We start from the raw sequence: 13938 nt of genomic DNA, 5'->3' as shown, positions 1-13938 counted from the left end.
CCAACCCAAACCATTTGGAAATTCTGTGAAATGAAAGGTGTGAAATACCAGTCCGTCTGTGGTCAGCTGCAGCATTTTGTTTGCATGGACAGCTGAGTGCAAATACTTTTTCGAGACATCAAGAGCACATAAGTAATGCAGCCCCAATGTACCATGCAGATTTCATTCTTCCAGTTTTCTTGTCAAAAATTTTCAACTGACCAGTGAAATCCCACACTGTAATAGATTGAGGAGAGTGCCTACCTGAAGATCCTTTTTATTGTTCTCAGTATTGCCTCTTGCATTATAGACCTGTGTTACATAGATTGGATATTTAAATTATTCCTTAGTGCTACACTTAATCGCACTTCAGTTTATTGCAATAAATACATTGGATTTTATTATACTAAACATTCCACACATTAATTTTTTTTTTCTTCCCCAACTTGTAAAACAGGTTCAGCTGCAAGCATCACTTCAGCTCCTACTGCTACAACAAAAGGCCTCTTTCAGGTAACTAGAAACTCGGACTGGTTTTATGCTTCATTGTTACGGTTACTTTCGGAATTAATCTTCATTTTATTTTCTCCAGGTTGCACCTACATCATCAGGCATGACTAAACAGATGGAAACTTCCAAAAGGAGTGAGAAGGCAAAGACTGTGACTTTGTCTGAACACGCAAATAACGTAACACAGATATCTACAGCAGATGGAGTGATAAATAACCTTCAAAAGGATGACTCTCTGGATTCTGGTTCCTATGGAAAACAGGCTGAAACTCATGATAGCGGAACACCAGCCAAAACTATTGGCAGGTTTTCAGTAATCAGCACGCAGGATGAATTAACTTTAGCAGCGCCGCCCTGCTTAAGGTACTCGGCACCCCCAGACGTCTACTTGGATGAGCTGCCTTCCAGCCCTGATCTGAAGACAGCTGTCCGACGGGTGCAGATGGCCTCTTCTGTCGATGTCCTCTGTGACCAGGGTTCGAGTGATTCTGCTGATGAGTCCTTCCATCGTCAGGCAGCTGCTGCTGCCCAACTGTCCCCCCCGAGCAGTAGTGCAGCCACTGACTTAATTAAAAAAGCAGCTGCTTTTCTGCAAAGATCTGGCAAACCTAGCTCGCCAGGCCTAGATTCACCCAATGGGCAGGGGACAAAAATTCCTACCATCAACATAACATCTTTCCACTCGCAGTCCTCATACATGAGCAGCGACAATGACTCGGAATTTGAAGATGCAGACATGAAGAAAGAATTGCAGAACCTGAGAGAAAAGTAGGTTGGGTTTGCAAACAGTGCTGGGGGGGCTTGTGTTAAGACACCTAGGCAGCATCTCTGTGTATGATGACCAAATACGCGGTTTTCATAGCTGTAATTAGTAAACTTGTTCTGAGCAAGGTAGGCATCGCTAGGACCTTCCCCCAGATTCCATACTGCATCCTTTTATGCATCACTTCATTTGTCAGTTCTGTTTAAAAAGAAGTTGTTATGGAATTGTTCTGCTAAACTCCAAAATATTTCTGCTGTGGTGTCCAGTTTCCTTAGTGAAAAGGTATGTTGATATGGTAGCAAACAGTAGCACCTGTAATGCAGGATAGTAGGCTCCCATGTGGATGCTATTTAAAGTGGCATAAAAATGATCTGAATGCCTGCATGGACAGCTGCCGTAGTGTTCTCTTCATGCCCTTCTCTGCAAGGTTGATAGACTCTCAGGTCTACAGACCTATCACTATTCCCAGACTTGCTTTTACAGCAGATAACCTAGCATCTCTTAGGCACGTAAGACCCTCGCTTCGCCTCCCATTGGATCTCGTTTCAAGTCGTTGGTCCAGTCTAGACAGGAGACTGGGTGAGCCTGGCAGGGGTCCAGTCCTGAGGGCTAGCTGCTTTAAATATGAACGTTTTTTTTCTGTCCTGGCAGGTGATGGGTAAAAACTAGCATTAGATGCTAGTTTAAGCAAAATGTTACGCTTCTTTGTAAAGTATAATGGTTTTACTGAATATAGATGATGCATCTTTTTAAAACAGAACTACAGTAATAGAAAACCTTTAAACCGACTTTATAATGAAAACTGCATTATGAGGTAATGATTCACGTGCTAATGGAATTGTTATGGGAAGCACTTTTGTTTTTCTTCACTCCTTCAAACTGATGTACATGCCTTGAGAAGGCCACTTTTTTGAAGCCACTGGTTTGAAAAGAGACATTCTGGAATAGTTTGGCATTCCTGTTAGATCTGATGTCAAAATCAGTGCTTTTACTGAGGATGTTTAAGACTTTTTTAGCTGTCTAGGATTCTGTCATATACATGAATATTTTAGAAGACACCATATTTGCCACGTAGATTGTTATAACTGCACATACTTTTGGATGAGCAGTTGGTAGTTTTATAACCAAAGTCTGTTTTGTTTCTGTTTAGTAACAAATTACCCTCTCGAGATGTAATGCTTTATCAAATATATCACTAGCAGAGTTCTTTTATTGTTTACATTTAGACATATGAAAGAAATTGCTGAACTTCAGACTCAGCAGAAGAATGAGATAGAGGCACTGTATATTCGGTTAGGGAAACCCCTTCCTCCCAACATGGGGTTCCTTCACTCAGCCCCACCGAGTGGCCGTCGCCGAAGAACCAGCAAAAATAAATTGAAAGGTGGAAAACTACTAAACCCTCTGGTCCAGCAGCTCAGAAGTGGAACATCAAGCACAAGTAGGTACACTAGGTGCTTTCCCTATGCCTGTTGTTTGTGCCGGTTCTGGTTCTGCTGCACAGTTGCACGACTTGCAGGAAGGGCACTGAAATGTTACTGGTTTTAATACCACAACTCAGGTTTGCATAGTGTGAACAAAGGCATTTTGGTGATGAAGTCTCTTTACCAGGGATAGCCATTTCAAGTGGGCTTCCTTGGGGACAGGCTTATTCCAGCTGTGCAGTGCTGAACCACGCATACCTTCTCTGCACTGGTTACAATGCTTGGCAGAGAAACGATATTCCACTTTAATTTGGAATACAGCCTGGTTACATTTTTTCATACTTTCTCCAAATGCAGTTTATTGATGTATGTATTCAATTCCTAGGTGCTGTTATCCTCTGTTGATTATGTGCTGTATCTTGTTGTTTTTTATTTTTCCTACAAGATGCCATATAAATAAGTTTGGATTGCATTTGCTCCCCCAAAGGATGGGAGGTAAAGGGAGTTATAAAACTGTGGTGGATGCTTTGACCATTTAAAGTAGTGTGAGATTTTTCAAACAGTGGTACAGTCCTGAGCCATCATCTCATTGGAAGGTATAAAGATACAATTCAGCTGGGAAATGTTGATGTACCCCAGTACCCGTTTCTTCAGTAAAATGTAGAATAGAATATGAATTATTTTTCAGTATCTCAGTTCATGCTGTTATTTAGAGGAGCAGCAGCACTTCCAGCATTATCCCTGTATTTCAAACCTGGTAGCTCTTGTTTGCAAAGTCACTGCATCAAAGGTGTACTTCGAATTTCATTGCATCAATTTTAATTATAGAGTGTTTTGGAGGATTTTGCTTTTCATCAAAGATTTCAACTGAGAGAGGAAAAACAAATATATTCAGAGGCAAAGAACGTACTGTGATCCATCTTGAAGCTTGGTATTCATGCCTAGAGGAACTGAAGCAACGTTTGATGCTTTATGCCTTTTCAGCTGCTGACGTGCATGGCTTCAGTTCCTTTCCTTGTGATGAGACTCTCTGCATGTCTGTTCGCCTTGGTCCACTCATTTTCCAGTTTGTTCCTGGGTTCTCTCTGGCCATTTTTCACTCTGTCTATTCATAAATCCCACGTCTGTCTCCACTCATGGATTTTGGCTCATATCAGTGTGCTACCCTAGGCCAAATAATGTAAGCTTATTTCTGCATAAAATGTCCCAATTCTACTTTTTTTTTTTTCCTCTTCACCTTCAGTTAGAGAACAGAAATCTGCTCAGTCAGACTTTGGGGCATGCTTTCCTTCATGCATTTCCTCAGTGTTATTTTCCAGCTTTTTGAGGTGCTGTGTAAAATTCACATTCTCTTTGAGGATCTGTATTCATAGAATCACAGAATGGTCAGGGTTGGAAGGGACCTCCAGAGATTATCTAGACCAACCCCACTGCCAAGGCACCCTCATCTAGAGCTGATGGCACAGGAATGTGTCCAGGTGGGCTTGGAATATCTCCAGAGAAGGAGACTCCACAGCCTCTCTGGGCAGCCTGTTCTAGTACTCTGGTACCCTCAGAGTAAAGAATTTTTTCCTCAAGTACAGGTGGAGCTTCCTGTGCTCCAGTTTGTGTCTGTTGCCCCTTGTCCTGTCACTGGGGCCCACTGAAAAGGGTCTGGCCCCATCCTCGACACCCGCAGTTTCAATATCTATAAGCATTGATGAGATTCCCTCTCAGTCTTCTCCAGGCTAAACAGACCCAGTGCTCTCTGCCTTTCCTCATAAGCATTCCCAGGACTGTTCCCTGAGGAACCCCACTAGCCACAGGCTTCCAGCTAGACTCTGGGCTGTCAGTCACAACCCTCCGGGTGAACAACTCTACATTCAGCCAGTTTTCAACCCACCTCACTGTCACCTATGTAGATTCATTTTTTTGACCTTCCTAGGTCCTCTCTCGGGGATTATGGGTAGGCATTTTCTAATACGGTTACTGATGTAATTGTCATTTCCACTGTTAGATAAATCCGTGTAACATGATTACAAAGGTATTCTGGTGGTAAAGCCTCTTTACCCGAGATACTCATGTAGATAGATACATACAGATATTTTGATATAGGCATCTGTTCATGTATATATAGATAGCTATAAATACAGTTATAGCTATAAAAAGTTCCTCATGTTTTGCAGCAACTTTTTATTTCTCTCCATCTGCTTCCATGTTTGAGAGCAAGCCTACGTGTTCTGCTCGGTTATTGTGTGTGTTCGTTGTCCTGCTTAGGCACTTCTGCAGGTCTAACTTTATTTCAGCAGTGTTCCTTGGGAGGTCCAGACTCCGGGCTTTCTGAAAAATGCAGAAAAGAACCTGTAAAAATCAAACCTGCTCCATAAGCTTCTTGAGGATCTGGATCAGCAACAGTTTGTGTAGATTATTTTCAGGTTCAGACTCTCCATAAAGTTGGTGCTTCATAGAGTTCCTCAGAATTGTAAACCTCTCTTAGTGGCAAAGGAGCGATTAGTTTTAGGCACAGACTTATTCAGTGGTTTCCTAGCGTTTGCTGTTGCATGTATTCTGTTTGTTTGCTCTTTCAGATAATCTTTCAGACTTTAAAGACTCACGCCACAAAGACACAGCTAAAGTTCAGCCTGGCTCTCCGGAAGCAGCAGCAGTAACTTCCCCGGCATCAGCCGCCTTTGGGAAGGCTGTTCAGACACAGCAGCCCTGCTCTGTCAAAGCCTCTTTGTCTTCTGACATCTGCTCCGGCCTAGGCCCCGAAGGAGGCGACGTGAACGCAAGCACTGGCCAAGGTGATTTTTGTCATACCAGCTGTTCAGCATGTCTTCCAGCACATGCTAAAATTAGTTCTCTTCCTTATGCTTAAACTTTTTAGGAGTGGATTTCAATTCTAGTGATACAGGAACATGAACCTTTCACAATCCAAATTACTGGCTTATCTTTAAAAAGATTGTTGCAGTATTGTCAGAGGTACAATGGTGAAGAGTCTTACCAAGTCTTAAGAGTCAGCACGCAAGAAGGGAGGATAATTTTTAGGAAGAAAATACCTTTTATTTTGCCAGCAGTGGCCTTATACTGACACCTTTTCTGGAGTCTGCCTTACAGATTTCTGAGAAAAATGAGAGGAAAACAAAAAAAATACAGAAGCATAGGAGATTGGGTTCATTTGGGGCTTTTTTTTTTTTTTTTTGTCCCTTGATACTGGTAGACCCAGAGTTAGTTTCTCATTAGAAACTACCAAAACATCTTGGGGGAGGGGGATGGGACCCAAACAAACAAAACCAAACCGAAAAAAACAAAGCCAGAGTACCAAGCTGTTTCCTTTATGTAAGGGGTTAACTTTGTGCGTGATTTTGGAGTCCCAGCTAAATGACTGTCAATTGGCTCTGTTCCCCAGTCCTGACCTTTGATACTTCTGTGTATTGCACACCTCCGTAGGCTTTGACTGATCTTGTTGCCATGCATACTGGAAGTTATAATGATGATTAAAATACCTTCCTCTCATTGCACATCCTGCCAAACTAATCTGCAAAATACCTATCTGTTCTCTTCTGCCGTTACTGCATCCTTTGTGTATGGTCAATTAACTTACTCCTCTTTGGCAAAGTTAAAATGGAGATGTGGATGTTTAACAAAGCTGATTTGACTGATGGTATAGGACATCTGATCACAGCTACTTGTACTTTATAAGTGTCTTTGTTTTCTTCCCTTTATATTCATTTGCAGGCTGGACGGTTTTCCACCAAACGTCTGAGAGAGTGACCTATAAATCTAGTAGCAAACCTCGTACCAGATTCCTCAGTGGACCTGTGTCTTTGTCCATCTGTTTGTATTTGTTCTTTTGTATTTTATCACAGTCCATCTTTCTTTTATCCCCGTTTTCCAATTCCATGGTTTATATCTCTAATATGTTTGGCAGGATGCCCCTGTTTCTGAACCATCTTTTCTTTCTTTTTACCTTTCTTTTAAGTAATCATCATGAACATGCCTTATTTACATTAATTTTTCATATGAAAGCTTTTTTTGCACTGCTTTTGGCTCGTGCCTGGGCACCAAAAGCATGTGTGGAAGATCTCATCATTTATTATATAGCCTTATGGTAAATTCTGCCCTAGACTTATCAAAGCTTTTGTACTTTGTGATTTATGTTGAAGTAATTTTATTTGCAATGTGGCAAATATACATGTCTGCTGTCCCGGTTCCAGCGACAACAAAAAGAAATCCATCCTTCTGTAGACGAATGGTCTCTTTCACACATGTTTGGACTATGAAGACATGCATGTAGCAAGCTGATACAATACTAGAAGGTCACTGAAGGGTATAACTTCCATAAAAGGGCTGTATTAACACAATATACAGTATTGTTTATATCCACTCTTTCTTTATTTTTTTCCTGCTCTTTGCATGTGGAAATGCTGAGACAATAGTGCTCCAGCTAGTTCTTTCAAAATCTGTTTTCTAGGTGGGCTTTTCCGCATGCTTTTGCTTTGATTACTTTGTCAGCAATTTTTTTATATACTTGTAAGCAGCAGGAAGATCTGGTTACTCCAGGGGAGGGTGCCCTCAACTTTTTTTGTGTAAGCTGATCTGGCTGAAGCACTTCGCTCAGTTTATTTTCTTATGACCATATGTGACCTCAGAGATGAAGTCAATTAGCAGTTCATCAAAGCATAAGTTAAAAGCAATATTGGATGTTCAAATGATACTTTGAAATGGATTGCTAGGATCCACTCTTTTTTTTTATTGCAAATAATTGTGCACCTGCTATTTCTACCCTAATTGTGTCACTACTAAAGTAATTGGCAATTCAACCAAGCGATATCAAGCTATTTAATTAAGAAATTGACCTTTTTACCTAATCTTATATGCTGCTTTTTAGGCAAACAGATTTTGCTTGTACAATAAAGATATGTTGTGCTGAACAGGTACTATAGGCCACTTACATATAACATTAGAAAGGCTAATAATGTTCTTGAGAAAATGTTTGGTTAACTAACTGTGCATTCATACCAGATCTCCCGTTGGAGTTCTACATTGCTCATCATTATTCAAGTGGTACAGATCAAAGGCACAAGACCACTCAAATACACTCCTCCTAATTTTATGAATAAACAATATTTTTAACAATAATCTTGATATTTTTTTGTTTGAGGTCCCTAAATGTCCAAACACTCAGGTTCTTGAAAACTGATGTTTACTGCTTGGCATACTGAATTTATCATTAATTTTATCATGCAAGTTTTTAAACGACTCTTGAAGTCATGAGACAATTTTGCATTCAGGGAATTTTTCTGAGAACCTGAGGGGAATGCTCAGTTCACAAGTTCTCCCTTTTGGTATTATAATGGACATCATAGTTTCTTCCTTTGCACACGTAATTCCCAGAAGTAGTTTCCTTAATTTTTCACAGAATTACTATTCAGTAGGATGCATCAAGGCTGGGAGATGGCAATTAAAAACCAGCATATTAAAAATGTTTGGGTGCATGGATATTGTGAATGAAACCAATGAAATATGTAAATCCTTCAAATCATGAAGTTTCCCGATGCTTAAATAACTTGGCATGACTAATTGCTTTCTGTTCTCAGCCCATATGTTCTCTTCTCGGTTTCTTCTGGGCGAAGTGTTCAGAGAGGAGGTTTGCACTCCCTGTTTGAGTCATAGGAGGAGATGGACTGTTTCAGGCACTTAACCCTGGAGTGCCTGGCAGAGTTAAACAGCGGCACGCATCCATCCAAAATCACTGCCGCTCAGAGAGCGCAGCTTACCAGTCACTTGAGTTGCTAGACAGGTTTCCACAGCTGAATTACTAGTGGGTTTTGATGGGGATAGGAGGTGATGTCAGCTTGTTTCCGCCTTGAGTCCAATGGTTTGGTAGCATGTGTGAAGGGATGAAGATGAGGCTGCGTTCCCCAAGGGCAGCTGGGGCTGGGACTACTGCGGGAGGCACTGGTGGTGCTACCAGCATCACTGTTGGCTTCAGGGAGAAGGGTGCTAGCTGCTGCGAGCACCAGCTGGCTCACGCTCCTTCCCCAGGGAGGGGACGTAGGTTGACCCAGCACGCAGGCAGAAGCAAGCCGAGGACTAGGTGCTGAAGGTGCCGGGTGCTGGGGTCAGCGGAGAGCGAGCGGGGCTGTGGCTGCCCAGTGCAGGCAGCTCAGTATCCTGGGTCTCTTCCACGAGCCGAGGTTTCCCTGAGATTTTTGGTGTTGCAGAGCGGAAAGATTCATAGATTGAGATTCATGTATTGAGGGATTTTCAGAAATGCTCTCGATCTGTGTTTGATTAAGGGAAAGTAGCCCTTTGGGGAGCTTGGATATTCCAGTGTGAGGCCGGTACTGTTGTTAGCAGACAAATTAGCAGCACACTTTCAAAAAAGCAATATCCGGATGCATCAAAGAGAGTTTCACCAAATACCTTCCCCCGGTTACAAAATCCATCAAAACTGAACGCCTTCATAGTCTTCTCCCTGAACAACTTTTTGATCTGTTCCCCATGTCCAATATTGACTTTTCCTTTGCTCTTTTCAAGGAATAAAATATTTTTGATGGGCTTCAGCATAATTTTAGCCTGAGTTCCTTCCCTGGGTTAAATTGCAAATGCATCTTGGGGAAGAGTTTCTGCTGATTGTCAGTGGAGTTTTCAAAAGCTCCATTTGGCTTAATCTTGTAACCTTGTGTAAAGCAATTTTTGTCAGGTCTGTAGTAATTAATATATTGTATGTGCATATGCAGTTATGGAAATGGTCTAACAATTTATTGCCATTTCAATTTTATTTTAGCTTTCAAGCTTTTTGGCAGCTGTTCGTGTAAATATGGGACAGTGAATTTTTTTTTCTGTCCTGTATGATACAATAACTACTTAATTTCTCAGATAAGAAATCTGGAATTGGTGCTAAAACACTGCTGAAATTTTGCACTCTTAGATTAAATCTTAATTATGATTAATCTCCTTAAATTTACAGCTATTTAACACCTTGATTTTTAGAAATAATACAATTAATCTAGTGAATTAGGTTTACCAAGAGCATTTTTAATGGAATTTGAATTTGAAACCAATTATAGCAAATGATTGTCAGTCCCTGCTTCAGGCAATATCACCACTTAGATAACGTTTCTCATCTCCCAAGCAACATGCTGGAGTGATGCGTTTGGAAGAAACAGCTCTTCTTGGTGGTTGACTTGCCAAAATATTTGGTGTAATATTTTCCTTAACATTGGACCCCTCACACAGGTATTTTGTGAGTCGGTCCAGTATCACTGTTTGCTGTCTCTTCCCCACACGTATGGGGGGCCCAGGTTTGATTTGACACCTGAGGTGTATGTAAACTTGTGACTCGGTTTTCAGGAAGCAGAGGGGTTGGTGATTAAGTTTTTTTACATGCATTTGAGCATGTTCTGTAGCCAGCTGCCTGCATTCGTTTTTTGCAGGCAGTTGCTTTGCATTTGCATACATACTGTGCCAAATAGTGCTTATTGCTGCGTGCAGATTGCTGCAGGATAGTTAAGAAAATAGCATTCTAGTATTACTGCCACTGATGTTTCCATACTCAGAGTTGCTAGCTAACTTTAAGCGGTAGGCAAGGTAAGGTATATCTGAGGGAAAAGAGGGGAAAAAATTAAAGATACAATGCAGATTGTTCAGTTGTGAATGTGACTTTTATTTGTTATCTAGGCCTTGAGATGAGAAGCTAAACTTGGTCATGCTTGCATAAGACATTACTGTAGTCACATCCTGATTTTCCTGGGATCGAAACTTCATTAAACTCTATGAAATAATAAGAAAATCTTTCAAAGCAATCCTTCTGTTCCTCCTCACACCACCCCTATCAAAACACAAACATTCCTCCCTTTTTTTTCCTCCCTCTTTTCTTTACTTTCTCTTCCTCAGTCTCTGACTGATGTCTCTCCTTTCTCCTCTGAAGACTCATTCAGAGCCTATGTCAACCTGGACCTGCAATCTCAGAGTTTAAAGCTGCATTTCTGGCACAGTAACAAACTAATGACACTGTTTGCTGTAGAGAAAAAGCACATCCATCCTGTATCCCCGCATCCTTTTTGCCCCACACTCTGATTTTGCTCATGTTTTCAAGTGCTTCTTCACAATAAACTTGCCATGCCCCATGTCAGATACTCATTCCTTCCCATCCCATAATGATATTCTTCTTACCCAGTCCAAAATGCCTTTCAGGAAATGTGGCACTCGAATAGAAATGGTGCTTATGTCTGGCAAGATCTGACAGTAAAGTAGGGTCCTCGGTACACTTCTGGCACTGCTTATCCAAAAGAATATGTAAAATCATGATGAAGGATGTAACGAGGTAATAACGAGAAAACCACCTAGTTTGGTTAAATGAAAACTCAGCTACGCTGCTGGAATGCTTTTCTGCACTTGGACAAGGCATAAGGGAAACTCATTCACGGTTACTTTCAATTGAAGTTCAGAATCTCACATTTAGACACAAATCCTACTAAGAAAGTATTTGGAAACAATTGGCCTCAGACCTGCAGAACAATGTATCTTTTTGGACTCGTAAAACAGGACTCGCAGAGTTGTTTTACAGTTTGTCTTTGCAGCCAGACTAGCTTGACTTGTTCCTGAAAGCATTTTTGGCCTCCTATCACAAACTGAATTGACATCATTTCCTGCATAAATAGAGTAGGAATCAAAACCTCCTATTAGGAAGCCAAGGCAATTAAAAAAACCCAAACAAACAAACAAAAAACCACAAAAAAAAAACCCAAACAAATGCATCTTTAAGTCATGAGACCTTGCTTTTGGCATGCTCTTGTACTTTTCGAAGCTTCTGAATGGCTGCACATTAAGAAAGGTTTGAGCTGTCCAGTTACTTAGACTTCCTTTACTCACCTGAACTGCTGACTTTGTCTGTCCTCTCTTGCATAATAACTACTTTTTGATTGCTTAAAAGTACAGAAGCTTGTCCATCAGATTTGTCGTGTTTAGTCTTACCTAATTCTGTATGTCTTGTATTGTTTTACCTTGTAGGGTCCACCTTGAAACGACTATGTCTAGGCAAAGATCACAGTAGTAGTAACTATCCCATTTTTGTTTCTCAGTATTTCCTTCATGGCATGGGATGTCTTTTGCTTTTTTTTTAAATTATTTTTTACTAAAAGCTAGTTGTTTAATGAATAGAGCTGATGCCCTTATACTGATATGAAATTAGACTGCAAGTTGTGATACTTTCGTAGTAATGCATGTGCTGTGATGCCTTGGGAACCACGCATGCTGCAAGACCGTTGTGGTATTCTTTGTGTGTGAGACTGTGCACGCATGCTGTGAGAGAACTGGATTCAGTGTTTGTCTCTCTGAAGTACACACCTCTATATGACTGCGGTTCTCTGCTGGAGGAATTTATAGCTTAAAAAGATCTCTGTCCTGTTGAGGTGCATGAAATTTTGAACACTAATTGAAGAGCTTTCCTGTCAAAATACGTGTTTTTCTCACTCGTCCCTTTCCCTCAAGCAAAGGAAAAGGAAATGAGCAGTATTCACTTAGTTAGGTTGCAGGTTGAATGCATGATCATTTAAAGGTTATGAATGTATTTTAAATAACCATAGGACTAATTAGTTTACTTGGTTTCATTGACTGGTAACTGATTAGCAGAAAAAAGACGACTGAATGTTCATGTTTGCTTATATAATAACTTTACTACAGTTCTATGAACATTTTGCTTGGAGAGATGGTCTTTATTTCAAATCTTTAGCTATGTCAAATAAGTTAGCTGAAAAGTTACTTTATATTGCCTGTTTAGGTCAAATTCAGGCACCTTCAGTTGCTGTTCCCTGCTGATCTTGCTGTGTCAGACTTGTAGTTGCCAACACACAAAAAGGACAGGTTTTTGGTTTTTTTTTTTTCCCTAGTTCTTCTAGAAATAAATGAATATATAAAATTAAATCTCTGTCAATACTCTTCCTGTCTGCTTTTATCTATACCAAAAGCTCTGTATCTTTATCTTTGCCTCAAAAACTCACACACTCACTATGTCCTCCTCTCTCTTCTTTCTTCTGTACGCTCATGGTCCTGGTGGGTTTTTTACCCACAAAATATGCAGATGGCAGAGTAAATGGTCCTAAGATCATCAGGAGAGGGTTCCCAGAGCCTTCGAGGCCTAGTAGCCAACCCTACTTGTAAACTACATGAAAATTACTTTTTTCCAGGAGGACAGTGAACTTATGCAAGTAAAATAAATGGTAAATTCATTTTTAAAGGTGTGCAGTTCTAGTAAGCAGTACATCCTGCCTCCCACTCTCTCATGGTAGTCTCTTTGTAAAGCCTGAGGATGTCAGTGCTACTGTGACTGCATTCATTAATTCTCTTGCAGTCACTAATTTCGCCTAGAGGGAAGTTGTGGGTGCAACAGGTAGTGGCTGAGGTAACATAATGTGGTAGAAAATACAAGCACATTGGACTCGGACCATTTCTTTAAGCAAAGGTGTTCTGTAGAAAGGAGGGGGAGGGTTAAAAGTCCACAAAGCCATCATTTGAATTGCAGTAGATGAGAAAGTGTTTGAACAGTCAAGTGGTGAAGCGGAGATGCCATTGTCAACTTTCTTTGTGACTTTCCAGGATCCTCGACAAACAGTCTCGTAACGTGTCCTGAGCCCCTCCAGCAATCAACCCTGCAGGTTCAGGCCAACAACAGTAACAACAAGAAAGGCATGTTCACAGACGATCTTCACAAGCTGGTTGACCAGTGGACAAGCAAAACTGTTGGAGCCGCACAGACAAAACCTTCTTTAAACCAACTGAAGCAGAACCAAAAAAGGCAAGACATGGAGCCAAAGGCTAACCCCATGCAAACACAGAGTGAGACATGTGGAGTAAGTGGCACTCCTTGAAGAACGTACCTTTTGCTATGTGTCTGACAGCCTTTGCAGAACTCAGATTTGGAGGAGAACATAGGCTAAAATTACTTCAGATAGATGCTTCCTATAAATGTTCATCTCTTTTCATTAACTACTAAACCAGTTGGTTTTTTTTTAATTGTCTTTTGGGACAATCTTGAGGGATATATGGGCTGCAATATATATATAAAATATCTATTTTTGAATTGCAAACTGCTTATTAACAGGAATATATAGCAATACTCATACTGTTAACCATATGTTGCTCAACTTACGTTTTAACTATTTCTAACGTTTTCCTCTTTTTGATGTTTAATATTAATCTTCCTTAGGCAGAACAGTGACTGGGCTGGTGGCTTGGCGAGCCTTTGGTTTAGTGGAAGCGGAGTGAGTACTACGCTGA

General features: G+C 40.7%; 1 protein-coding gene across 1 annotated transcript; it reads left to right on the top strand.

The window, feature by feature from the left end:
- Positions 1-571: 571 nt before the first annotated feature.
- On the top strand, positions 572-13511 carry LOC104506858 (serine/threonine-protein kinase WNK2-like; the record flags this gene model as incomplete). Its single annotated transcript, XM_010147960.1, has 6 exons — positions 572-1257; positions 2479-2693; positions 5244-5459; positions 6394-6492; positions 11674-11718; positions 13258-13511. Coding segments are annotated over 6 exons (1515 nt in total), but the record flags the coding sequence as incomplete, so codon positions are not given.
- Positions 13512-13938: the final 427 nt, after the last annotated feature.

Source organism: Eurypyga helias, unplaced genomic scaffold (assembly GCF_000690775.1).
Source record: "Eurypyga helias isolate BGI_N326 unplaced genomic scaffold, ASM69077v1 scaffold49382, whole genome shotgun sequence".
Taxonomy (NCBI): domain Eukaryota; kingdom Metazoa; phylum Chordata; class Aves; order Eurypygiformes; family Eurypygidae; genus Eurypyga; species Eurypyga helias.
The sequence above is the reverse complement of the archived record's forward strand: the minus strand, read 5'-3'. Positions and strand labels throughout refer to the sequence as shown.